The sequence below is a fragment of the Somniosus microcephalus genome, chromosome 1 (assembly GCF_052327205.1).
Source record: "Somniosus microcephalus isolate GS21.2 chromosome 1, FLI_Smic_1.0, whole genome shotgun sequence".
Lineage (NCBI taxonomy): Eukaryota > Metazoa > Chordata > Chondrichthyes > Squaliformes > Somniosidae > Somniosus > Somniosus microcephalus.
In genome coordinates, this window is record NC_140987.1 from 28,094,807 (window position 1) to 28,122,009 (window position 27,203).

The 27,203-nt window shown below is 47.9% G+C and overlaps 1 protein-coding gene across 1 annotated transcript; it reads left to right on the forward strand.

Moving 5' to 3' along the window:
* Positions 1–8,104: 8,104 nt before the first annotated feature.
* Positions 8,105–10,104, forward strand: LOC147124007 (uncharacterized). Its single transcript, XM_085996505.1, has one exon. The coding sequence runs from the start codon at positions 8,871–8,873 to the stop codon at positions 9,966–9,968; it is 1,098 nt and encodes a 365-aa protein (XP_085852631.1). The 5' UTR covers positions 8,105–8,870; the 3' UTR covers positions 9,969–10,104.
* Positions 10,105–27,203: the final 17,099 nt, after the last annotated feature.

The window sequence follows — 27,203 nt, forward strand, 5'->3', positions numbered from 1 at the left end:
ATAGGCGAACGCGTCCATTCATTACCTTCCCTCGGACCCTGCACAAGCAGGCGGAGGAGGAGGAGTATGAGGAGGAGGAGGAGGAGGAGGAGGAAGAGCAGGCGGAGGAGGAGGAGGAGGAGGAGGAAGATGGAAGGGCTGCTGAAAGTGGAAGGTCCATACGTCAGAGGCTCCTCTGGACTCGTCTCGACACCACTGTGGCGGAATGATGAGAGTCTTACCTCATGCGCACTTTGGATGTTTGAGGGCCTCTGCATGGCAGCATCACTGAAAGTAGTCACATGCACCAAGCAACATTTAAACTTCTGTTTATTGACACAAAAGTCTTTCATTACAGCTAAACAACGTAAAGTGAGCAGAAACCATAACTTCCAAAATAAATGTGACCTGTTCGGCAAAGCAGCAAAACTCAACAGAAATCTGCACCTATAACAGCAGGTGAGGGTGTCCTTGAATTTGGACAAACAAACGTCTCAGCACCTCCCTCTACAACTGGCCCCTTGAGGGAGAACGACTTCTCGTTCGCGCCCGGCCCCTTCCCTCCCTGCTGCTCCTACGTAATTGCACCCCAGTGGCGGCCTCAAGGCTGGGGGACGCTTGCCGACTGTCTGGAAGCGCAGAAGCCCCTGAGGTACGGCCTGGCCGACCTCTGGGCTTGGAGGGTGCGGACGCAGGATGCTTGCTTTGAGCATGGCTGGAAGCAGTGTGGGCTGCAGGTGGTGGCAGCTGCAATGCAGGCGTCCCAGCGCTGGCATGTGCAATGGTCGCCTGACGAGAGAGGACACCTGCACCATGGTCGGACGACACACTGGCTATCTGAGGGGAGCGCCTCGGCTCATCCACCACAATCGCAGGCTCCACGGATTCCTGGCCTTGTACGGGAGTGGAAGGGCTCGGGGTGATCCTATCTGATGCAGAGAGGGTGGCTGCAGTGAGACATCGCGTTGCGTCAATCTGGCTGTGGAGGAGCCCAGCAAGTGAATGCGTGGCAACAGTGAGGACCTGTGTGCCAGGTGCCAGTGCTTCGAAGAAGGCCTGGACAGTTCTTCCCATGGCCTCGGACAAGGCAGGAGCCGACCGCTCCACTGCCTCGGACAAGCCCTGCACAGACCTTTCCAGGGATTGTCCGAAGCCCTGAACAGTCCTTTCCATTGCCGACTCAAAGCCGTGGACAGTCCTCTCCATTGTTGGGCCGAAGCCCTGGATAGTCCTGTCCATTGTGGCCCCGAAGCCCTGGATAGACCTGTCCATTGTTTCCCCGAACACCTGGAGAGACCTCTCCATTGTTGCGCCAAAGCCCTGCAGAGTCCTCTCCATTGTTGCCCCGAAGTCCAACATACTCCTAGCCAATGAATCTATTGACTCAGGCATCTTCTCCACTGCAGCCATCAGCTCCGTGTGTCTGACCCGGGCCTGGTTGCTCATCTCTGCCAGGCGACGGACCTCATCTGCACTCTGTGCAGCAGTCATGACGACCTGCCTTGCCCTGCGGGGAGACGTTGGCCGAACTTGCCTATCCCCCCTGTGTTGCTCCATGCCGCTTGGTCCGGCAACTGGTTCATCCTCAGAGCCACCCCCCCCTCCCCTCCAGGGGACTACTATCCCCAGTCTGCAGATGTCTCAGCTCCCCGGATTCTGCAACGGCTGGTCCGGATTCCTCCTGGTCCTCGCCTCCGGTGGCACTGGCACTGGCAGCTTCAGCGCATTGAGCCCGAGTTGGTGCTGCTTCATCTGAAAGTGGGAGGTGGAAGAGTGGCTTTAGCAAAAGGACAGGTTTGCTGAAAGGCATGCCAGATTGTGGCATGGCTCTGACATGGCTGCACACTGAGGATGCTTGCTGGCGGGGGGACCAAGTGGAAGGCAACAGGTGGAAAAGGTGAGAGTCTTACCCTCGCTGTCGGTAATGGGGTCGGCAGATGCAGTGGTCACTGGACCAGACAGACGTCCTCCAAGTATCTGGTGCACTCTCTCCTCCAGATCCGTGAGAGTGACCACTTGTGCAGGTCCGCCACCGGTTCGACGCTGTTCTTTTCTAATCTGCGCCATCTTGGACTGCAGGGGAAAGAAGGGGAGGTTCTGTTACATGAGGCCTTGAGACATCATCGCATGCACCCCATTGTGCAAGAGCCCTTACATGAGGCCTTGAGACACCATCGCATGCCCCCCATTGTGCAAGAGCCCTTACATGAGGCCTTGAGACATCATTGCATGCCCCCCATTGTGCAAGAGCCCTTACATGAGGCCTTGAGACATCATCGCATGCCCCCTATTGTGCAAGAGCCCTTACATGAGGCCTTGAGACATCATCGCATGCCCCCCATTGTGCAAGAGCCCTTACATGAGGCCTTGAGACATCATCGCATGCCCCCTATTGTGCAAGAGCCCTTACATGAGGCCTTGAGACATGTGTCCATGTGTCTGCCCAGAAAGGGCCATGGGTGCATACTGACAGATGGCCAGTGGCGCATCATTGCAGCAGGGTGCCCGAAGTCAGCTGCAGATGGAGGGAAGCACGAGTTTGGTAAACCATCACTCACCCTAACGATCTGTGTGAGGTCGTTGAATTTCTTCCTGCACTGAACAGGGGTCCTGGTCGCCATGCTGCTGGAGTTGACCCTCACAGCAACCTCCCTCCAAGATCGTCGATAAGCCTTCTGATTTGGCCTCTTGCCATTATCCGGGTACAGGACCTGTCGACGGTGTTCAACTGCAGCCACCAATTGATCCAGAGCCTCAGTGCTGAAGCGCTCTGCTCTCTGCCTAACCTTCTCCATAATGAACAACTTTGTACCGCCAGACAAGGGCGAGCGCCGAATCTGAGGCCTTCAGGGCATTGGGTGTTGAAGCTCAGCCTGACTGACCCAACCCTTTAAGAGCCGGCCAGCGCCTGCAGGTCTCGTGCTTTGCCGTAATTGAGTTCACCTGCGCTGCGCCCGTCCGCGTCGAAATTGAGTAGCGCCTGGCCTTTTGCGCCTTAAGAGCACCGTGCAATGGCTGATTTAGCGCCTCAATCCCCTTTGGGGGCGATGCAACCCAATATCGCGGCAGGCGCGGATAGCTCGCGTCTGGCTATAAACTTAACGCATCACCAGTTCTAACGCCTCAAGCGGGGCTATACCCAATTTCTAGGCCATAGAGTCATAGGCTTAGAAATTAGGTATAGCCCCGCCAGCTCGCTGGCGCCCAGAATTTACCGCTGGGCGCGGAGCCACTCGCGCCCAGCCGATATTCAGTTTCGGCACCCAAAGTCGAGGACGGCCGCTGTTCAAGGGTGTGGCCGCCCCCGCTTGGGGCGCTGAAACTGAATATTGGCGCGCTAGTGGCCGCAGCGCCACCCGCAGCTGAGCGGCAGGCTGCGGTACTGCAGGCCTTCCTCCCTCTCTTAAGGGGGAGGTGCCTGCAGCAGCCGGAGCCCCGATCGCGAGTGCCGGCAAAAGAGCCCGGCACAACGGAGAAGTGCCGGGCTCCCGGAAACCAGCCGGCAATGCCGCGGCGGGGGGGGGGGGGGGCAGTGGAGGAGGCCGGGGAAGGAGGTGCGGGCAGGCGGCCGCCGAAAAAGCAGCCGGCCGCACCTCCACCTTAAAGCGCCCCACTAACGCTGCTGTACGGACCCGGTCTCCGAATGTTATTAGCGGCCGCCACAGAAGAGGCGGCCGCTACTGAAGATGGGGGTCGGGCCGGTGTCGGGGCGGTACCGGGGCGCTGCGCACACCGATGACGTCATCGGTGGCAGTGCAGCGCTAACAGCTACCGTCGCAATTAGCGCGTCAATGAAGTTCGCCCGAAGTTTGCAGACTGGTGCAGAAGCCCTCTTTGGGCGGTAACTGGGCGCAAAGCCCACTGAATTTCTAGGCCATAGAGTTATACAGCACAGAAAGAGGCCCTTCGGCCCATCGTGTCCGCGCCGGCCATCAAGCCCTGTCTATTTTAATCCCATTTTCCAGCGCTTGGTCCGTAGCCTTGTATGCTATGGTGTTTCAAGAGCTCATCTAAATGCTTCTTGAATGTTGTGAGGGTTCCTGCCTCTACCACCCTTTCAGGCAGTGAGTTCCAGATTCCAACCACCCTCTGGTGAAAAAGCTTTTCCTCAAATCCCCTCTAAACCTCCTGCCCCTTACCTTGAAACTATGCCCCCTTGTTATTGATCCCTCTACTAAGGAGAAAAGTTCCATGTGTCTATGTGCCTACATAACAGTTCCTGCACTAATTTCCTTTAGGGTAGTCCTTTAGGGAAGGAAGCCTGCCGTCTTTACCCGGTCTGGCCGAGATGCGACTCGAGTTCCGCACCAATGTGGTTGATTCGCAACTGCCCTCTGAAGTGGCCGAGCAAGCCGTTCAGTTGTATCAAACTGCCAGCCGTTCACAAAGAAGGCCCACCACCACCTGCTCAGAGCAACTATTGATGGGCAATAAATCCAGACCTTGCCACATCCGGAGAACAAATAAAAAAAATACTTCAACTTAATTCATTATATCTGACCTGCTTTGAGGTCCTGTCTTACATATATTTTTTTAAAACATTTTTTTTATTAGTTCCTGGGATGTGGGCGTCGCTGGCAAGGCAGGCATTTATTGCCCATCCCTAGTTGCCCTTGAGACGGTGGTGGTGAGCCGCCTTCTTGAACCGCTGCAGTCCGTGTGGTGAATGTACTCCCACAGTGCTGTTAGGGAGGGAGTTCCAGGATTTTCACCCAGCGACGATGAAGGAACGTGATATATTTCCAAGTCAGGAGGTTTGTGTGATTTGGAGGGGAACGTGGAGGTGGTGGTGTTCCCATGCGCCTGCTGCCCTTGTCCTTCTAGGTGGTAGAGGTCATGGGTTTGGGAGGTGCTGCCGAAGAAGCCTTGGCGCATTGCGGCGGTGCATCTTGTAGATGGTACACGCTGCAGCCACGGTTCGCCGGTGGTGGAGGGAGTGAATGTTTAAGGTATGGTCAGATGCAGTGAAGGTACATCAGTGCATCTCAGACTTATAGACCATGTGACTGATTGAATACAGATGAGAATGCAACATTAGAGCTGAAACCTGACCTAGTCTGGATGTGAAACTCAAGGTCACTTTCAAAACGAAAATTCAAACTTCAACACTAACATCACCAACCTATAACACCATGTTGATCCACTGAGGATTTGAAGTTGAATTGTTTACGCCAGGAACATAAGACTGACGAAGTTTGACAAGGCTTTAAAATAGCTGTGCTCCTTGAGAACATAAAAGCTTCAGATCTACTCAGAAGTAATATTCACAAGTGTGTTAAATGTCACTTTCTGGGTCTGCGAGTAGACAGAAATGTCAAACTTGCGGGAAGACTGAACCAACAATGGGATTCATATAGTCTTCTAAAGGTTCAATTTTAGAAAGAGCGACTCACAGCTAAAAGCTATGACAGTTGTATCCTTAACCCCTCTGTCTATTATGCTTTAAGGCTATAACCCAATGAGCATTTTGTTAAAGCTGTTTTATTGCCCACATGTCTGAATTAAAAAAAATGTCAGAAATGTAAGGGCAGAACTGGGTTGGATGATAGTCCGTGGTTCTTTTCCCAAAGAATAGTGGACCTCTGGAACAGGTTGTGCGATAGACGCCGATTCGCTGAATTCCTTCAAGCGAGAGCTGGACCTGTTTCTGGCTGGGGCGGAGATCACCTCTTACAGAAGGTAGGCCGTGCATAACGTTAATCAGGGCCAGAGTGATCTCCTGGACTAGTTTTGATCACCTAAAGGGGTCAGAGAGGAATTTCCCAGCTTTTCTTTTCCCAACCTAATTGGCCTGAGTTTTTTAAGCTGATTTTTTTTGCCTCTCTCTGGCTTGGAGTGGGAACTGGGGAGTGCATATATGGTGTTGCACAAGGCATGATAGTTGTGTGGAACAGGATGGATGGAGCAGCCGGTTTTTTCCTCTCCGTCATTGGTCGCATATTCGGAAAATGTTTCGGAGGCAGCTCAGCAAGTTCTCCGACTCGGTCAGATGTGAAACCAAAAAGTTTTATTTGGAGTTTTTTGCCGGCTCTTTGAAAGAGCTATCCAATTAGCCCCATTGTGCACCTGCCCTTTTCCCATAGCCCTGCAAATTTCTCCTTTTCAAGTATTTACCCAATACTCTTATTAAAGTTACGATTGAATCTGCTTCCACCACCCTTTCAGGCAGCGTATTCCAGATCATGACAACTCATTGCGTAAAACAATTTTAGGAGTTTGCCGCAGATGCCTAGGAAATAGGGGGGCCTAGATGCTATATATGCAGAGATAAAAAGGAGCGTAGTCTCAGTTCTGTGTAGTAACCTGCACTTCTTAAACTGCTTTTATGTTGCACTAAGATTCATGCAGCCCAAATGTAAATGTAACAGGATTCACTAGGGTGGGAGGAACTGTCCATCGATGGCAAGCCTACTTTCAGATTGCAGATGGATTCACAAGATGCACGTGTTGGGGTCATGGGTCTTAGTGCAACATAAAAGGAGCGTCAGATACCAGGGCACATATGGGGAACATTAGCTAATCGCAACTTGGCCGTAAATATATCCCGCTTTTGGCGCAAGTTCACCCACCGTCCCTTCGCCTTATTACTCCTGAACCGACCAGTTCCTTTCAAAGTTCCTAGTTCCTGTTGAAACACTTCTTTGGCGTTGGCCAAGATGTCTTTTAATCGTTCAGGTATGACGTCATCATCATTTTTTTTCTTATTGGTCACCGTCAGTGCCTGAATGGAGTGCCAGTCTAAACATATCTTCCTGATCCATTCACGTCCTAACAGCGGTGGACCACCAACTTGCAGAACGTATAAATACAACTTCTGTATTTCCTTGCCGTTGTATACAACAGGCACCCTCATTTTCCCTCTGGGGTATACTTTCTGCCCGGTATATGTTTTCAAGATAATGGATGTGTCTTTCAAAGGTATATGCGGAAATAGCCGCTCGTAATCCCGTCGACTTATGACGGTCAGAGCTGATCCTGTATCTAGCTCCATTTTAACTGGGGACCCTGCTGTCGTGAGGGTAACCCAAATGGTCTGGTAATCTTCTTTGGCAATTACATTATGTAATTTGAGACAGCTTAGTCTCTTGTTTCCGGAGTCGCTATCGCTCTTCTGGTCTTCGGAGCGACTGTCCGTCATCATTTGTACCTTTCTGTACTTTTCCTTATTGATTTTTTTTCTGTCAGTGGATTTCTTTTTTCCAGATCGGCATACACGTGCAATGTGTCCCATCTTTCCACATTGCCTGCATGCTTTGTCCTTGAACCAGCAGTCCCTCTGGTCATGGGTGGATCTGCTGCAGTGATAACATCTCTCGAAACCCTGTGTCATTTCATGGGTGCCGAAGTCCTGTGGCTTTTGCTGTATCTCTGCAGCTCCTCTTGCTGCTGCTTCGTATGATACAGCCACACTGAAAGCCTTGTCCAGTGTTAAATCTTTCTCAGAAAGTAGCCTTTTCTGTGTTCCTTCACTTAGGAGACCGCAGACGAATTTGTCTCGAAGAGAATCTGCCAGTCCTGCTCCGAATTGGCAGTGCTTTGACAGCTTCCTTAATTCGGTGAGGTAATCAGCGTTACTTTCATTCTTGTGCTGATTCCTCCTGAAGAATTTGAATCGTTCCGCTATCAGCAGCGGTGTTGGGTTTAAGTGCTCCTGTAGGGTATCAACAATTTCCTTAAAATTCTTGTCCATCGGTTTGGCTGGAGTGATTAAGTTTCGTAACAGCCCGTATGTCCTTGCGGCCATTAGATTTAGAAGTACTGATGCCTTTTTATCATCCTCTATTTCATTCGCTGTGCAATATACCTCCACTCTTTCCACATATGTGGTCCAATCCTCTACATCACTATCGAAAGCAGTAATATTGCCAGTCTTAGGCATCCTGAAAAAAAATGGCGCCTCCCGCGCTTTCCTTTCTTCCCTGCCGAGAAAAAATGGTGCCTCCCGCGCTTTCCCGCCGCTGTCGCTGCTGACAATGCTGTTCTCCGCGGTTTTTATTTATTCAGATATTTTTAATAGTCGGAAACTCGTTCCCGCCGGACTCTCTGGGACTTTTCCCTCCCTCTGCTTGGTCCGAACGCCGACCTGCTTTGCAGAGCTGGCCGTCTCCCGAGTGCTCCACCCTCCGTCTCTGTTTGCCTCCGCCTTCGCTGCTCGGCCCCGCTGCAGAGCCAGCCGATCGAGCCCCAGCCCGCCGCCCAGGAAGGATTATTGCAGTACCTGCCACCAGCCCGGCTAGCTGGTGAAACCACAGTTTTTTCTTTGTTTTTTTTTCTTCGACCTTCGTCTGAGGAATCGATCTCCTTGAGGTGCTGCCGAATTGCAGGTAAGTCCATTTCCAATTCGTCGCCACTGTTGTATCCGTGTGTTAATGGAGACACGGAATGCAGGAGTTGGTTTAACAGGTGTTTACTGAACAAAGTCTGGAGGTGAACTAAAAGATACAAGACATTATACAGGCTTATATAGCCCGAGTGGCCACTACTGGCATTACAGTACACAGGGGCTCTTAAAGGCACATGCACCACAGATGGGTCATGGAATATATTCAAGGCTGAGATAGACTGATATTTGAACTACAAGAGAGTCAAGGGTTATGGGAAACAGGCAGGAAAGTGGAGTTGAGTCCAAGATCAGATCAGCCATGAACTCATTGAATGGCGGAGCAGGCTCAAGGGGCCGAATGGCCGACTCCTGCTCCTATTTCTTATGTTCTTAGAAAGAAGAGCATTGACCTAACCATTCGACAGTCACCAGGAGAATTTGAAGATGCTAATTGCTGATTTTTGTGATGCAAAACCTCAGAAGGTCAGATGCATTTTCAGTTCATCAAACATTGGAGCACAGCCCAGTTTTAACCTAGTTGACACCAGCTCATCTATAGCTAGAATGAATGAATATGAACTTGTTTGTTCCAGTGCAGTTTAGCGTGCGATTCCTTTTGGCTGATAAGATAGTGAATTTTCTGGTTCTAAGGCACACAGCAATATGGCTTGATTCTTATTCATTGAAGTATTTCCCCACTCGTCTCCAGATAGAGAAAGAAAGAAGAAAGACTTGCATTTCTATAGCGCCTTTCACGACACCGGACGTCCCAAAGCGCTTTACAGCCAATGAAGTATTTTTTGAAGAGCAGTCACTGTTATATGTAGGAAATGAGGGGAAAAAACGTACCTCACGTCCTGCTGGCCACCTTTGTGTGCGGCTGCATCAAGCTGCGCATAAACCCTCGGCATACAAACACCAAGTGCTGAGGTTCTATCTGTCCCCGGGGTTGCGAAGGATGGGTCTGGTCTCGCTGCCACGGAACGCTCCATTTAGTTGGACCGTGCCGGACCACCTGTCCTTTGTAGAAAAGTTTGTCCAGGGAAACAACTTTGACCACAAGGCCATAAAGCAGTGGTCAGCACGTAACCTCCTCGAGACCCTACGGAGAAAGGAGATGGTGGATCCTGTCGGATGGTTCCCCGAGCAGACTGTCAAAGTCATTTGGCAGAATGCCTCATCGCCAGAACTTACAAACAAGCACCAAGACATAGCTTGGCTGGTGGTGAGAAGGGCCCTCCCTGTCAGATCCTGCATGCACACCCAGAGTCTCAGTGCCACTGCACGCTGTCCTCGAGGCGGCTGCGCTTGGGACGAGACCGTCATCCATCTCTTTCTGGAATGTGCGTTTGCAAAGAAGGTCAGGAAAGAGTGGGCTTTGTCGAGGTTCATCCCGAGCAGCTCCGTAACACAGGACTCTGTGCTCTACGGATTGTTCCCAGGGGCACACACCGAGACAAACATCAACTGCTGCTGGAAGATCATCAACTCGGTGAAAGACGCCCTTTGGTCTGCCCGAAACTTGCTGGTCTTCCAGAGTAAGGAGTTGTCCATGACCGAGTGTTGCAGACTGGCACATTCCAAGGTCCAGGAGGACGTGCTGAGGGACGCACTAAAGGTTGGTGCCGCCACCGCAAAGGCACGATGGGGAAGGGCCACAGTTTGAGGCCTTCCCGCCACTATACACCGAGGGGCTGGAACCAGTGTAAAAAAAAACCTCGGGCCGTATGACGCAGAAAATGTTTTCATGACAACGTACTTGTAATCTGTTTCTGTAAATAGAGTGCCAAGTGCTGCATTCATCTGTATTGTGCTATATACAATATGATTTGTGGATTGTATTGTAATGTATTTTGATAAATTTTATGAATAAAGTATATTTTTGAAATAAAATAAAATTGTCCCCACTCCAGGGACTTGAGCACAAAAATCTAGGCTATCACTCCAGTGCAGTACTGAGGGAGTGCTGCACTGTCGGAGGTGCCATCTTTTCGGATGAGATGTTAAACTGAGTTCACGCCGGTGTCCTGGCCAATATTTAAGCCTTCATCAACATCACTACAAAAGAAGATGATCGGGTCATTGTCACGTTGTAGGGGGTGGCGTGTGGTGGTGTTTGGTGCGTACGCCCAGTCAGTTATGCCTCTGATTGTTTATGAGCGGTTCGAATCGCTCCCATGCCCCTGGGTTCTAGGCACCGGACTTAAGTACAGGCGGCAATACAGAAAAGACTCAAGTAGACAGGTGGTTTAGATGTAAGCAAAACCAAGCTTTTATTAAACAGGAAAAATAACAGTCTTATGAGAAATTACTAGTGTAAAATTACAGGCAAATACAAATCAAATCAAATCAAATCAACTTTTATTGTCATTGTTAGTGCACAAGTGCAGTACAATGAAATGTAGGCTTGCGGCTCCCGAGAGTGTACAATTTGGATTAGGACACTTAAACATTTCAACATATATTTGTACATATATATTAGCATAAATATGACCATAATAAAGTGCATCGGCAGATGTGCAGGCTTTAGTGTTTATTTGTGGAGTTCAGTAGGATGACAGCCCTGGGAAAGAAGCTGTTCCTAAATCTGGTCGTACGGGTGCGAATGCATCTGTAGCGTCTTCCAGATGGTAGGAGGGCGAACAGACTGTGGCTGGGGTGGGTAGGGTCTTTGATGATAGACCGTGCCCTCCGTAGGCAGCGTTTCTGATATATATGTTCTATGGTCGGTAGCCGGGTGCCGGTAATGCGTTGGGCAGTTTTGACTACCCGCTGCAAGGCTTTCCGGTCATGGGAGCTACAGCTGCCGTATCATACCGTGATACAGTTTGTCAGGATGCTCTCTATAGTGCAGCGGTAGAAGTTGGAGAGGATCAGGGGTGACAGATTACATCCCTTCAGCCTCCTCAAGAAATATAGGCGCTGCTGGGCCTTCTTCACCAGAGAGGAGGTGTTGAGGGGCCAGGAGAGGTCTTCCGTGATGTGGACTCCGAGGAACTTAAAGCTGGCCACCCTTTCCACCTCCGCCCCATTGATGTGGATGGGGGTGTGACTTCCGCATTTGGACTTCCTGAAGTCCACGATTATTTCCTTTGTTTTCTTGGTGTTAAGGGCCAGGTTGTTGTCAGCGCACCACTTCACGAGATGCTGGACCTCCTCCCTGTAGGCTGACTCATCGTTGTTGGTGATCTGGCCTACTACCGTGGTGTCATCTGCAAACTTGATGATGGTGTTGGAACCATTAACAGCCACATAGTCGTGGGTGAAGAGGGAGTAGAGGAGGGGGCTCAGCACACATCCTTGTGGGGCCCCCGTGTTCAGGGTCGGGGGGGGGAGGTGTGGTTACCTAATAACTATACTTATACAGGGAATGGGGAACACACGGCACATCGAGGGAAAACAACTATCTTAACAATCCCCTTATCCTTATCCCGCCCCCTATACCTAACTAGGTTAAGCTATGAGGGGCCAGAATTTATGCTCACCAATCAAAAGGGGTCTGCTGAACTCAAAACAGCGGTGGGGTTCGGGGTTCGCTCTTTGTGCTCTCTGGAGCCTGCCATCGTCATGTGGTCTCCGGGTGCTGCAAAGGCGTTGTCCAGGTACGAGTTCCCCAAAGTTAAAGTCTCTGCTTGGGTACTTTGCCTTGCAGGGCTGATGGTTCCTCTTCCTCGGTCGGCAGTTGAAGTTTGCATGAAGATAGTCACAGGTTAGCTGAGACTGAAGGCCCGATCATTCGAAGCTTGTCTTCAGTCATCTTCCTCAATTCGTCTCCTCAGTTCGTCACCTTAATTCGTCTCCTCAGTTCGTCTTGCCTAATTCATCTCCTCAGTTCGTCTTGCCTCCTCGCCTCGTTGCGTCCTGCCTCGTTTGGCCTGGATTGTCCGTGTCCGCCCGGGGCAATGCCGGGCGATTCCAGATGGAGTGGGGAAAGGCACGGGCAGAGGCCAGGAGGTAAGCGCGGGACGGGGAAAGAGCAGCAGCCACGAGGGCGAGGAGCAGGGAGAGGCTAGAGAGAAGAGAGAGATTGCTACCCGGGGCCTTCAATTATACTCCTATGGATGGCCCTTATCTGTGCGCTAAATCAGGTTCGTTCTTTGTCTTAATCTTGGCGGGCTATTTTAAATCTATACTAACTGTTTTTAGATGGCCAGTAATCGCAGCTACTGGCCCGATAATTGACTTGTTTTGTTATTAATACACCTTGATGGGCCTGTCCAGCCTCGATGGCTTCCTTAATCTGTTCCCGATTATTTATGCAAACTGCTTGATGGCCTTAATTATAGGCCTAACTGGATTTTGATTTGTCTCCAATTTGATCTAATACATAATTCAAAGTACTGTCTGGTTTTCAAAACGCTAAGTCTCTCTTCACAGAAACTGCAGCTTTGGTTTCGATTTCTCCACAAGCTGCCTGCGTCGCAGAGTCCAAGGCCTAGAAATTCAGTAGGCTTTGCGCCCACTTTTCGCCCAAAGAGGGTTTCTGCGCCAGTGTAAGAGGGTGCGCTGATATTCAGCGCTGCGGTAATGGCGGCGGTAGCCGGTAGCGCTGCACCGACACCGATGACGTCATTGGTGTGCGCAGTGCCCCGGTACCGCCCTGCTTCCGGCCCAAACCCCATATTTAGTTGCGGCCGCCTCTTCTGCAGCGGCCGCAAACAGCGTTTGAAAAACGGGGCCGTACTGCTGCGCTACTGGGGCGCTTTACGGTGGAGGTGCGGTCGGCCGCTTTTTCGGCGGCCGCCTGCCCGCACCTCCCTCCCCGGCCTCCTACACCACCCCCCCCGCGGCATTGGTGGCTGATTCCCGCGAGCCCGGCACTTCTCCGTGGTGCCGGGCTCATTTGCCGGCAGAATCCAACGGCGATCTCACGGCTGCAGGCAGCTCCTCCTTAAGAGAAGGAGGAGGCCTGCAGTACCCCAGCCTGCCGCACCACATCGGGTGGCGCAGCGGCAGCTGGAGCGCTGAAATTCACTTTCAGCACCCCAAGCGAAGGCGGGCACACCCTGGAACAGCACCCGGTTCCGACTTGGGGCGCTAAAAGTGAACTTCTGGCGCGCGCAACTGGCTCCGCGCGCAGCGCTAACTTTTGGGCGTTAGCCTGCTGGCGGGCCTTAACTGAATTTCTAGGCCCAAGTTTTTAAAATCTCACAGGCTTTCTGCCATGAGGCGCGGACGCCATCTTGTGTACCCTTTTTGATTTAAAATGTCCACGCAGGGTCCCTTTTATTAATAATAACCTTTGGGGAAATGTAGAAATTTTGCAAATCTTACAACATTGCTGTTTGTGGGAGCTTGCTGTGCGCCAATAGGCTGCTGCGTTTCCTACATTACAACAGTGACTACACTTCAAAAAGTACTTCATTGGCTGTAAAGTGCTTTGGGATGTCTTAAGGTCATGAGAGGCGCTATATAAATGCAAGTTTGTTCTTTATTTGATTGGCTCCAGCACAACTACAATTCCACCCCATCTCCTCCATTCTATATCAGCCGTATTGACAGTAGCTTGTCATTACAGAACAAGAGCATAAGAACATAAGAAATAGGAGCAGGAGTCGGCCATTTGGCCCCTCGAGCCTGCTCCGCCATTCAATAAGATCATGGCGGATCTTCTACCTCAACTCCACTTTCCTGCACTATCCCCATATCCCTTGATTCCCTTAATATTCAAAAATCTATCGATCTCAGTCTTGAATATAAAAGACTGACCCCCCACAGCCCTCTAGGGTAGATAATTCCAAAGATTCATCACCCTCTGAGTGAAGAAATTTCTCTGCATCTCAGTCCTAAATGGCCGACCCCTTATTCTGAGACTGTGACCCCTGGTTCTAGACTCCCCAGCCAGGGGAAACATCCTCCCTGCATCTACCCTGTCAAGCCCTGTAAGAATTTTGTATATTTCAAAGATCACCTCTCATTCTTCTAAATTCCAGAGAATATAGGCCTAGTCTACTCAATCTCTCCTCATAGGACAATCCCCCCCAACCCATGTAGGGGTCGCAAAATCCCCTCAGCCCCCGAAGATCGGGAAATATTAATCCACATCGTGGATGAAGACCTGTGTGATTTAAATTGTCTCTGGGTTGGACAATGTTTTAAAACATACCCAGAACCGCAAAAGGCTGCGTTAAAAAGCTCGTAAGCTGGGCAGCACTTGGACACTGGAATCAAAGAACTTTGTGAAAATCGTACATTTTATTAGAAGATGTACTCTTGAGTTTTGGACTGTTAAAAATGGCTGAACAGACCTCATGGAAACAGAATTTAAAAGGACAGACAGGCTGTTAGCATATGAAACAGACAGGCTGTTAGCATACGAAAAAGCTCAGCGCTGCCCTGTAGTGGGTTTGAATGGAGCCCTAGCTGTCAGTCACCCTGTGGTATTGGGCGGGTCCGGTAACCTACAAGCTGTTTGTTTACACTGGGGTGTAGCCCGTTTGAATCAGCCAATCATCGGACAGCAAGCACATTGGGTTGTTTACACACATCCATTCACTGAAATTGACTCTAAGATTAAGTGCTTGAAACTGCCAGCATGAACAAAGGGACTTTGTTTGCTAAGCACTCAAGACTGTCAATCAATTGTGGTTCCAGATGACCACAGGACAATGCTTTGTTTACAAAGCAATTGAATGCTATTAGCATTTGTTTGTATATCAAGTGGACACATCCAAACTGAGGAGGAACCGTTTAAATGAATGAGTGAACACATTCAAACCACTGCAGCTTTATTCGAAAGCCATCACAGACAATGGACACATTTAAACTGCAACTTTATCCAAACCCATCCCAGACAAGTGGACAGTTTGGATCTCTTTTGTTTTAGCCCAGAAACATCAGATCTGGGCGGGCCCCAAAAAAGGGGTATAAAAGATAGCTTCCCAGAAGCATCTCTCTCTTCTCTTTTACTCTTTGGACTGCAGGTGAGCAAGGCTTCTGACCCACTAGCAAGACAATCTAGTGAGAAGTAAAGCGGTGGTAATTTAAGGGAAATGTTGCTAAGATTGTAAGATTAACATTGTAGCCATTTATCCCTCATTTTTGCCATCTGCCTTCCCCTGTTAAGCAATTTTACCGTGATTACTTTGATCATGTGGTGTAGTTTCTTTAGTTTAAATAAAATTTGACTTTCTTGCATCCAGACCATTTGTCCGTTTTTAATATATCATTAATTATAAGTTCCTCCAGTCAGAACTGGAAGTAGGGTTTAGCGATTTGAAACCGCTGATTGGAATTGGTCACAGTGCAGTGGCAAAAGGCTGCCTGACCAGGCAAATGACCATAAACCAGGTAAAGGATGCCCCCCTACACCCAGGAATCAGTCTGGTGAACCTTTGTTGCACTCCCTCTATGGCAAGTACCTGTATATCCTTCCTTAGGTAAAGAGACCAAAACTGTATACAATACTCCAGGTGTGGTCTCACCAGGGCCCTATATCATTGCAGTAAAGTAAGTGTCGGCTATGGCTCATTTGGTAGCACACTTGCCTCTGAGTCATGAAGGTTGTGGGTTCAAGTCCCACTAGCTAGGCTGACACTCCAGTGCTGAGGGAGCGCTGCACTGTTGGAGGTGCCATCTTTCAGATGAGACATTAAACTGAGGCACTTTCCGGTGGACGTAAAAGATTGCATGGCACTATTTCAAAGAAGAGCAGTGGAGTTATCCCTCAATCAACATAATCAAAAACAGATTATCTGGTCATTATCATATTGTTGTTTGTGGGACCTTGCTGTGTGTCTCATGGGGGGAAAATGATGAAAGGTGAATACGATTTATGGAGGACAAATTGTTTGATTTAAACCTGTTTGTTTCTTTTATAATGTTCCTTGTTACAGATTCTGTAAGTTTACTTCCATTTTGTGAGCTGCTTAACACCGAAACCTCTTTAATTGGAATCCACATGTACAACACGATCAATTGTTTTAATCAATCACAAAGTTGTGACTCTGAATGTTATAATGTGCTTTTCAGAACATTTCATAACTCTGTGTCTTTTATTATTTTGGTTTATCTCATTGTGCCTCCGATTGTCTCGTGCATATTTCACTTCTGCCATTTAACCGCCTCCTGTTTTTCACTTTCGCTCTTTACAAGTCATTCAATTTACCACGGCCACTATTTCGAGAAGAGCAGGGGAGTTTGAACGTTTGAGTGCTGGAGACTCAAACGTGGTAATCTTGCAGACACGCAATTGCTTGATGTTTCCTACATGCAAGTGAGTTGTCCCCAGTGACCTGGACAATATTTATCCCTCAACCCACATAACAGAATGTGATTATCTGGTCATTATCACATTGCTGTTTGTGGGAGCTTGCTGTGCACAAATTGGCTGCTGCGTTTCCCACCTTTCAACAATTACTACGCTACAAAAGTACTTCATTGGCTGTAAAGAGCTTTGGGATGTCCGGTGGTCGCGAAAGGCGCTATAGAAATGCAAGTCTTTCTTTCTTTTAAGATGTCTTTACTCTTATACTCAAATCCTCTTGTAATAAAAGGCCAACACACCATTTGCTTTCCTAATTGCTTGCTGTACCTGCATGTTAACAAGGTGGCCTCATTGTCACTTATCTCCAGCGTGGAGATAAATTCTGATTCCAATGCAGTGCTCAGGATATTCATGCTGACCTTTGCCCTGATGGTGCTGAAGCACAGTCTAATCAATGCCTCCTTTCAATTCTGAATAATTTAACACGAAACAATGTCAGCTGTGGGTGTTCCTGGAAGGCGAATCTGATAGCGGTGTAATTAACTTGTTAAGATGGGAAAGCAAGGACGCCGGGGTTTAACTAATGAAAAAGATTTTTGAGCTGTTCGGTGACCTTTAAAGGCACGCAGGTAGAACAGAATGATTAGAACCCATACTTGCTCAGAGAAAGAAGGAGGTATTGCAAAAAATAAATTACAAGATGTACGTTTCTTTTGCCGCAATAAGAGAAGTTATGTTAAACTTGTGGAGAATCTGGGTTAGATCACACTTGGAGCACTGTGTACATTTCCATATTATAAAAAGGATATAGAGGCACTGGAGAAGGTGCACAAAGGATTTACAAGGATGTTACCAAAACTGACAGGTTGCAACGATCAGGAAAGGCTGAACAGGCTGGGGCTCTTTTCTCTAGAAAAGAGAAGGCTGAGTGGTGACCTGATAGAGGTCTTTAAAATTATGAAAGGGTTCAATATGGCAGACGTAGAGAAGATCCCACGGCACTATTTTGAAGAAGATCAGGGGAGTCCCCCCCCAACCCCTGATGTCCTGGCCAATAATTATCCCTCAACCAACATCACTAAAACAGATGATCTGGTCATTTGTCTCATTGCTGTTTGTGGAATCTTGCTGTGCACAAATTGGCTAATGTGTTTCCTGCATCGCTACTGTGACTACACTTCCAAAAGTACGCAATTGGCTGTAAAGGGCCTTGGGGCATCCCGAGGTCGTGAAAGGTGCTATAGGAACATAGGAACAGGAGGAGGCCATTCAGCCCCTCAATCCTGTTCCGCCATTCAATGAGATCATGGCTGATCTGCAATCTAACTCCATATACCCACCTTTAGCCCATATCACTTAATACCTTTGGTTAACAAAAAGCTATCAATCTCAGATTTAAAATTAACAATTGATCTAGCATCAGTTGCCATTTGCGGAACAGTTCCAAACTTCTACCACCCTTTCTGTGTAGAAGTGTTTCCTAATTTCACTCCTGAAAGGTCTGGCTCTAATTTTTAGACTATGCCCCCCTATTCCTAGACTCCCCAACCAGCGGAAATAGTTTCTCTCTAATTACCCTATCTGTTCCCTTTAATATCTTGAAAACTTTGATTGGATCACCCCTTAACCTTCTAAATTCTAGGGAATACAAACCCTAATTTGTGTAATCCCTCCTCGTAAATTAACCCTTGAATGCAAGTCTTATAGCATACAGAGTGTACACCATGGGATTAGATTTTACAATTAGGTCCCTCGCATCAGAGCTCTGTGTGACAGGACTGCATCGAAGATAAGAAGAAGATGGAATTCATGTGTGGAAGTCACCGTGCCTGAATCACGTCCCACATTTCCCATTCAATTACTTTTCCTTGTGCAAAGCTCTCCACTGGGAGGGCTAAATGGTAAGATTTATCCCTATGTTCCATATATTAATCCTAATATGACAGCTGACCGACAGAGTGTGTAGGGGGTGGTGTTTGGGGTCAGCTTCACCTCTGACTTATGAGTGGTTCGAATTGCTCCCACTCCCTTTGTTCTAGACCTTGGACTTATTTGGGGGTTGTGATAAAAGTGCAGCAGACACTGGTTTTGGTGCAAGAACTTTGAATTTTTTTGAGAAAGAAAATACAACACAATAATAACACTCTAATAAAATGGGGAAACACTTTGACATACACGAGGGAAAATTACAGTAGACAAATATCTCACCCCTCTCAATCCCACCTTACTAGATAAGTTAGGCTCTAAAAGGACCAGGGATAATGCTCACCAAATGATTCCTTGACAGTTGAGCTGGCTCATGATTTCGGGGTTCGCTAGTTGTGTCGGTTGGGGCCTGCTGTACCCCGGATGTGGTAGAGGACTTCACCTGCGTATCTGGTCAGTCTTTGCGAATCTGCTGACGCGGTAGGGTGCGTATTGGATCTATCAGGTGAGTACCCAATTTTCTTTGGTTAGAAATAGGGCTTAGAGTCTTTTTGAATAAAATCTTACCCAGGGGGGTAAGTCAGGAATAGTTTGTAGAGTGGAAAAACTTGCGAATCTTCGGTTTCTTCTGAGTTGGTTTTCCGTTGGTCGCGGTGGCCCAATATTACCTGGTTGGCTGTGGGTAATATTCGGTTGGCTGTTTTGTGGGGCCCTTGGTGCCACAAGGTGTCCGATGGTGTGTTACTTCTTTGAGAGAGAGAACTGCTTCGAGATGCTTGCTCCTTGATCTTGATGTTACTCAATGATGGCTCTTCTTGAACTTGGAACTGTTGCTCTCCTTGTGGTTGTACTAACTGTTTAACCGTTGAACAGGCCTCCAATTATACTAACTGAGGCCTGCTAATCTGCACGCCAAATCAGTTTAGGTTTATTGTTAGATTTTGGTGGGCTCATTAACATTGAGGTGTGTAAAATTGTTTGAGCGGTTTCGGGATGGTTCCCTGAGCTGTTGAAGTAGTTTAAAAATGTGAGAAGTGGTTTCAGGATGGTTTCCTGAGCTGTTGAGCTCTTATTTAATTGTAGTGAAATGTCCTCAGTGTTTGAGTTTCCTGTGGGGTCTGAGATTCTTTGTAGGTTGGCGAAGCAATTTGTTTTATGCATGTTTTTGGATGGGTCCTGTGAGGCTGTTCTTCCGTGGGTCTATTGTTAGCATGTAAATTTCTTGATAGGGGCTGAGTGACATTTATCGTTCCCCCAGACAATTTGACTACCTCGAATACTCAAACTGTCTACTGCAGAGGTAGATCCCAAATTCTGTAACAGCCTTTTTCTGTACAAGCCCGAACATGTCCAAAGTCATTTTTAATAGGGTTTTCCTTTGTTTTGGGGATCTGTTAATTTTGAGAATCCTACAAGTGTTCTGGATTTGGTATATTCTTGGTTACGTGAACTCTTTGCTGTAAAACTGGTGCGCACTGGAATTGCATTTAAATATGGCGACCAGTGGTCTACCCTGAACTTGCTGTTCCTTCATTAGGTGCTTGCCTTTATTAGCCATGGCATAGAATACAAGAGCAGGGGGGTTATGCTTCAACTGTATAAAACACTAGTTAGGCTTCAGCTAGAGTACTGCGTGCAGTTCTGGTCATCACATTACAGGAAAGATGTGATTGCACTAGAGAGGGTGCAGAGGAGATTTACAAGGATGTTGCTGGGAGTAGAGATTCTTAGCTATGAGGAATGACTGGATAGGCTGGGTTTGTTTTCCTTGGAACAGAGGAGGCTGAGGGGAGACCTTATTGAGGTGTATAAAATTATGAGGGGCCTAGATAAAGTGGATAGGAAGGACCGATTTACCTTAGCAGAGGGGTCAAAAACCAGGGGGCACAGATTTAAAGTAATTGGTGGAAGGTTTAGAGGGGATTTGAGGGGAAATTTCTTCACCCAGAGGGTTGTGGGGGTCTGGAACTCACTGCCTGAAAGGGTGGTAGAGGCAGAAACCCTAACCACATTTAAAAAGTACTTGGATGTGCTCTTGGGATACTGTAACCTGCAGGGCTACGGACCAAGAGCTGGGAAGTGGGATTAGGCTGGGTAGCTCTTTGTTGGCCGGCGCGGACACGATGGGTCGAAATGACCTGTAACTTTCTATGATTCTATGAAAAACAGATTATCTGGTCATTATCACATTGCCGTTTGTGGGGCCTTGCTGTGCGCAAATTTGATGTTGTGTTTCCCTCCATTACAACATTTGAAAATGTATTTCATTGGCTGTAAAGCGCTTTGAGATGTCCTGAGGTTGTGAAAGGCGCTATATAGATGCAAGCTTTTTCAGCAAAGTGACACTGAGCATCTTCATTTATCAGCTCCAAAAACTCTACTTCCGGTAGAAGGGAGTCATTCAGGAGTAAGTTCTACTAATTAGTGCTAATGATGATGGGCAGAAAAATCGTCCAAGCTCGGTGCCCTAATTCTCAATCTGCGCTCCTGTCGCGCGAAGGTCTGAGCCGGGAGCGTTACATCATAAGATCTACCCCTCCCTCTCCACCCGCTGTGTCCGCCTTCTACCATCCTGGTCGTTGCATGATACGACGATAATGAAGTTCTTGATTAGTCGTAGCAATCAACCTTTACCAATTAGTCTACAACTATGCCCCTGAACATCGTGCAATCCTTAGGATTTCTGGTATGCCCGAGCCAAGGAGAGTTGCTGCCATTTGATGGAGCCTGAAGTTAGAAGTGATCATGAAGCGTGGAATATTAAGCCATTTGGCTTATTAAGTGTTCAATCCGTTTAATTTCCTGAGAAAATTCTGTATAGTGAACAGTGAGGAGGAGAGTGATAGACTTCAAGAAGACATAGACAGGCTGGTGGAATGGGTGGACATGTGGAAGATTAAATTTAACACAGAAAAGTGCGAAGAGATACATTTTGGTAAGAAGAACGAGGAGAGGCAATATAAAGTAAAGGGGATGCATGAACAGAGAGACCTGGGGCTATATGTGCACAAATCGTTGAAGGTGGCAGGGCAGGTTGAGAATGCGGTTAAAAAAGCATAAATAGAGTTTATAGGGCTTCATAAATAGAGGCATAGAATACAAAAGCAAAGAAGTTATGATGAACCTTTATAAAACACTGGTTCGGTCTCAAATGGAGTATTGTGTCCAATTCTGGGCACCGCACTTTAGGAAAGATGTGAAGGCCTTAGAGAGGGTGCAGAAAAGATTTACAAGAATGGTTCCAGGGCTAAGGGACTTCAGTTATATGCATAGACTGGAGAAGCTGGAGTTTTTCTCCTTGGAGCAAAGAAGGTTGAGAGGAGATTTGATAGAGGTATTTAAAATCATGAGGGGTCTGGGCAGATTAGATAGAGGGAAACTGTTCCCATTGGCGGAAGGTTCGAGAACCAGAGGAAACAGATTTAAGGTGATTGGCAAAAGAGACAAAAGCGACACGAGGAAAAACTTTTTGACACAGCGAGTGGTTATGATCTGGAATGCACTGCCTGAAAGGGTGCTGGAGGCTAATTCAATCATGGCTTTCAAAAGGGAATTGGATAAGTACCTGAAGGAAAACATTTTGCAGGGTTACGGGGAGTGGGACTAGCTGAAGTGCTCTCGTCGCTGGGTCAAAATCCTGGAACTCCCTCCCTAACAGCACTGTGGGAGCATCTTCACCACACGGACTGCAGCGGTTCAAGAAGACGGCTCACCACCACCTTCTCAAGGGCAATTAGGAATGGGCAATAAATGCTGGCCTTGCCAGCAATGCCCACATCCCATAAACGGAAAAAAAGAGAGCCGGCACAGGCTCGATGGGCCGAATGGCCTCCTTCTGTGCTGTAACCGTTCTATCATTCTATGATAAATGCTCCCTGATCCCCAGCCGCCCCTCCCAAAACAATCGAGAAACACTCCAGAATAATTATCCATCCCTGCGTCAACTGAGGAATCTGCTCTAGGCACCTAGGCCTAGAAATTCAGTGGGCTGCGCCACCAGTTAGCGCCCAAAGAGGGCACTCAGTGGCTTTAGCGCCACTGGCCACGCCTCCCGCGATATTTAGCGGGGCGCTAATGATGGCGTTAGCTTGTAGCACTGCGCCGCCACCGATGACGTCATTGGTGTGCGCAGCGCCCCGCTCCCACCCCAATCGCGATATTTGGTCGCGCCCGCCTCTGTAACGCCGGTCGCAAATCGCGACCGGTTCACAGGGCCTACCTGTGGCGGTAGTGGCGCAAATTAAGGTGGAGGTGCGGGGCGGCCATTTTTTCCGGTGGCCGCCTGCCAGCACCTCCTCGTGCCGCCCTCCCCGGCCTCCTGATCCACCCCCTGGGCAGTGCCGGCTGTGTCCCAAAAGCCCGGCACTTCTCCTCGGTGTCGGGCTCTTTTGCTGGCACTCGCGATCGGTGATCGCGCTGGTGCAGGCCCCTCCCTTAAGAAGGGGAGGAAGGCCTGTAGTACAGCAGCGCGCCGTGCCACAGCATGTGGCACTGTGGCACGTAGCGCGGCGATATTCAGTTTGAGCGCCCCAAGCAGGACGCGGGGAGCCTCGAGCAGCGCCCCGAGTCCCTCTTGGGGCGCTCCCACTGAATATCGGGAGGGCTCTGGCCGGAGCACAAATTCCGGCGCCCAGGCGAGCTTGGTGCCCCAAACGCGGCGCCACCGAATTTTTAGCCCCTAATCTTTCTTAACCACCCCGCACACCCCTCCCCCCCCCCCGCCACCCCCGGCTTCGAGCCATTGAGGTTAAAGGCCAGGGTTTTTGAACATTGGACTGCGAATGGACGGGAAATCATTTTGCCTCTGAGTTGGTTCCTGTCATGGCGCCAGTGGTGATTGGCCGGGATCTCTTCACGAACGTTAACGTTTTGCTCTGCATGCTTCTGCTTGTTGTGATATCCATCCAAGCTTTCATTGAAAGTGAGCTTTCCAGCATCTCTCGTGCATTCGCCTCTGTGCGCCTTTTTTGCCAGTTTTTCAGACAGGGCGTGAGAGGGAGAGAAACAGCAACTCCCATGTTGTGATCCACGCGTTCAGTATTCCGTGACATCTGACTCACAAACCCAGTTCAAACTTCGTTATCTTTCTGTGTGCAAATAACATTTGCATTTAATTTCTGCGCGCTGCAGATCCGGAATTGTTTACATGAGGCATGGTAAACTAATGTACTATAAATCATTGTCTGTATAACCGAATTAACATAACACAAATGGTACCAGGAAGGGGAAAAGGCCACATTGTATTACATTAACAAAGGTAGGGCGGAGGGTTTTATTAGGACAGCATGAATATGAAAAAAATAAAACTGAACTAAAGTAATGTTTAGTAAGAGCTAATACAATAGCCAGCCACACTCGGTTTTGAATGATAAAATAAGGCTCCAAATTAAAGCACAGCCAGTTGCTTACTCATTTAAATGCTCAAGTGACTTTGAATTCTTGCCTATCTCAGGCTAAAGTCCGACTGAGAAAACATTCTGAGGGGAACCTAATAGAGGTCTTTAAAATTGTGAAAGGTTTTGATAGAGTAGACACAGAGAGAATGTTTCCACTTGTGGGGAAGAGCAAAACCAGAGGCCATCAATATAAGATAGACACCAAGAAATCCAATAGGGAATTCAGAAGAAACTTCTTTACCCGGAGGGTGGTGAGAATGTGGAACTCGCTGCCACAGGGAGTGGTTGAAGCGAATAGTATAGATTCAATTCAATTCAATTTTATTTGTCATATATGCAGCAGACGTGTGTACTGCACAATGAAATGTTGATTTTTACGAGTCCTCCCAACATTGGAATAAATATGGCATAACAATGATAAAAATACTAATAGAAATACTAATAGAAAGACAGTAATAATAAATAAAACAACAGTAATAAAAAATAATAAATTAATCGTTCATGAGTCTTATGGCCTTGGGGTAGAAGCTGTTTCGAAATAGATGCATTTAAGGGGAGGTTAGACAAGCATATGAGGGAGAAGGGAATAGAGGGTTATGCTGATAGAGTTAGATGAGGAAAGACGGGAGGAGGCTCGAGTGGAGCATAAACACCGTTATGGACTGGTTGGGCCGAATGGCCTGTTTCTGTGCCGTATATCCTGTGTAATCCTATGTAGGATTATGGAAGACTAACCCTAACCCTAAACTATGTTCACAGATATGGTTGCATAGTGGTTATGTTACTGGGCTAGTAATCCACAAAGCCTGGACTAATGATCAGGATGATGATGAGTTCAAATCCCACCACAGCAGCTGGGGAATTTAAACTCAGTTAATTAAATAAATCTGGAATTAAAAAGCTAGTATCAGCAATGGTGACCATGAAACTATTGGATTGTTGTATAAAACCCATCTGGTTCACTAATGTCCTTTAGAGAAGGAAATCTACTGTCCTGACCTGTATGTGACTCCAGACCCACAGCAAAGTGCCATCAGAAATAGTGGCTCACTGCCACCTTCTCCAGGGCAATTAGGGCTGGGCAATAAATGCTGGCCTTGCTGGTGATGCCCACATCCTGTGAATGAAGGAATAAAAAAAATCTTCAATTGTTCAGTTTGGAGCTGGGAACCAGTTTGGCTAAGAATTATTTCTAAAGGCCAAATACAAAGTTTGGTGTTTTTGCAGCACAGAAACAGGCCATCTGGTCCATGCCGCTGGTGTTTATGCTCCACACGAGCCTCTTTCCACACTGCTTCCCCAAGACAGGAACCAGGTTGATCTTTGACGTGTTTCAAAGAATCCTTTTGCTGAAGAATGAATTGGTTGGCTCACGGTACTTGCTAGAATTAATGGATGAAAAATGGAAAAAACTACACGCAAAGCCTGGAATTATTTTCCTGCATTAGTGGATGTGTAAAATGGAGTTTCGGTAAAACCTATTCATTGCTATAAAGACAATCAGATGTACCTCTAGGTCTTTTTAATGAGCTAATCTGATTAACAATGGGATTGTTCATTGCAAGGATCACACTATCATAAAACAGGTTCAGATGAATCCTAGAATCATAGAAATTTACAGCACAGAAGGAGGCCATTTGGCCCATCGTGTCTGTGCCGGCCGAAAAAGAGCTATCCAGCCTAATTCCACATTCCAGCTCCTGGTCCGTAGCCTTGTAGGTTACGGCACTTCAAGTGCATATCCAAGTACTTTTTAAATGCGATGAGGGATTTCTGCCTCTACCACCCTTTCAGGCACAGAGTTCCAGACCCCCACCACCCTCTGGGTGAAAAAAATTCTCAACTCCCCTCTAATCCTTCTACCAATTACTTTAAATCTATGCCTCCTGGTTATTGGTCTCTCTGCTTAGGGAAATAGCTCCTTCCTATCCACTCTATCTAGGTCCCTCATAATTTTATACACCTTCTGTAGAGCCGGAAGATGTAGGTGAGGTTTTAAATGAATATTTTGCATGCGTGTTCACTCTGGAGAAGGATGATGTAGGCATAGAAATCAGGCAGGGGGATTGTGATATACTTGAACAAATTAGTATTGAGAGGGAGGAGGTACTAGCGGTTTTAGCGGGCTTAAAAGTGGATAAATCCCCAGGCCCAGACGAGATGTATCCCAGGCTGCTGTGTGAGGCAAGGGAGGAGATTGCAGGGGCTCTGACACAAATTTTCAGAACCTCTCTGGCCACAGGGGAGGTGCCAGAGGACTGGAGGACAGCTAACGTAGTACCATTATTCAAGAAGGGTAGTAGGGATAAACCAGGGAATTACAGGCCAGTGAGCCTAACATCAGTGGTAGGAAAATTATTGGAAAAAATTCTGCAGGACAGAATTAGTCTCCACTTGGAGAGGCAAGGATTAATCAAGGATAGTCAGCATGGCTTTGTCAGGGGGAGATCATGTTTAACCAATTTGATTGAATTTTTCGAGGGGGTGACTAGTTGTGTGGATGAGGGTAGTGCAGTTGATGTAGTCTACATGGACTTCAGTAAGGCTTTTGACAAAGTCCCGCATGGGAGACTGGTCAAGAAGGTAAGAGCCCATGGGATCCAGGGCAATTTGGCACATTGGATCCAAAATTGGCTTAGTGGCAGGAGGCAAAGGGTGATGGTCGAAGGTTGTTTTTGTGACTGGAAGCCTGTGTCCAGTGGTGTACTGCAGGGATTGGTGCTGGGTTTTTTGCTGTTTGTAGTGTACATTAATGATTTAGATATGAATGTAGGAGGCATGATCAGTAAGTTCGCAGATGACACAAAAATTGGTGGAGTGGTAAATAGCGAGGAGGGAAGCCTCAGTCTACAGGATGATATAGATGGGTTGGTTAGATAGGCAGAACAGTGGCAAATGGAATTTAACCCTGAAAAGTGTAGGTAATGCATTTTGGGAGGACTAACAAGGCAAGGGAATACACAATGAATGGTTGGACCTTAGGAAGGACAGAGGATCAGAGAGACCTTGGTGTGCATGTACATAGATCCCTGAAGGCAGCAGGACAGGTAGGTAAGGTGGTTAAAAAGGCATATGGGATACTTGCCTTCATTAGCCGAGGCATAGAATATAAGAGCAGGGAGGTTATGATGGAGCTGTACAAAACGCTAGTTAAGCCACAGCTGGAATACTGTGTGCAGTTCTGGTCGCCACACTATAGGAGGGATGTAATTGCATGGAGAGGGTGCAGAGGAGATTCACCAGGATGTTACCTGGGCTGGAGCGCTTCAGCTATGAAGAGAGACTGGACAGGCTGGGGTTGTTTTCCTTAGAGCAGAGAAGGCTGAGGGGGGACCTGATTGAGGTGTACATAATTATGAGGGGCATAGATAGG

What these genes read in the sequence shown, in the direction of transcription:
- LOC147124007 (XM_085996505.1), top strand. Translation starts at nt 8,871, where the DNA reads ATGAATATGAACTTGTTTGTTCCAGTGCAGTTTAGCGTGCGATTCCTT.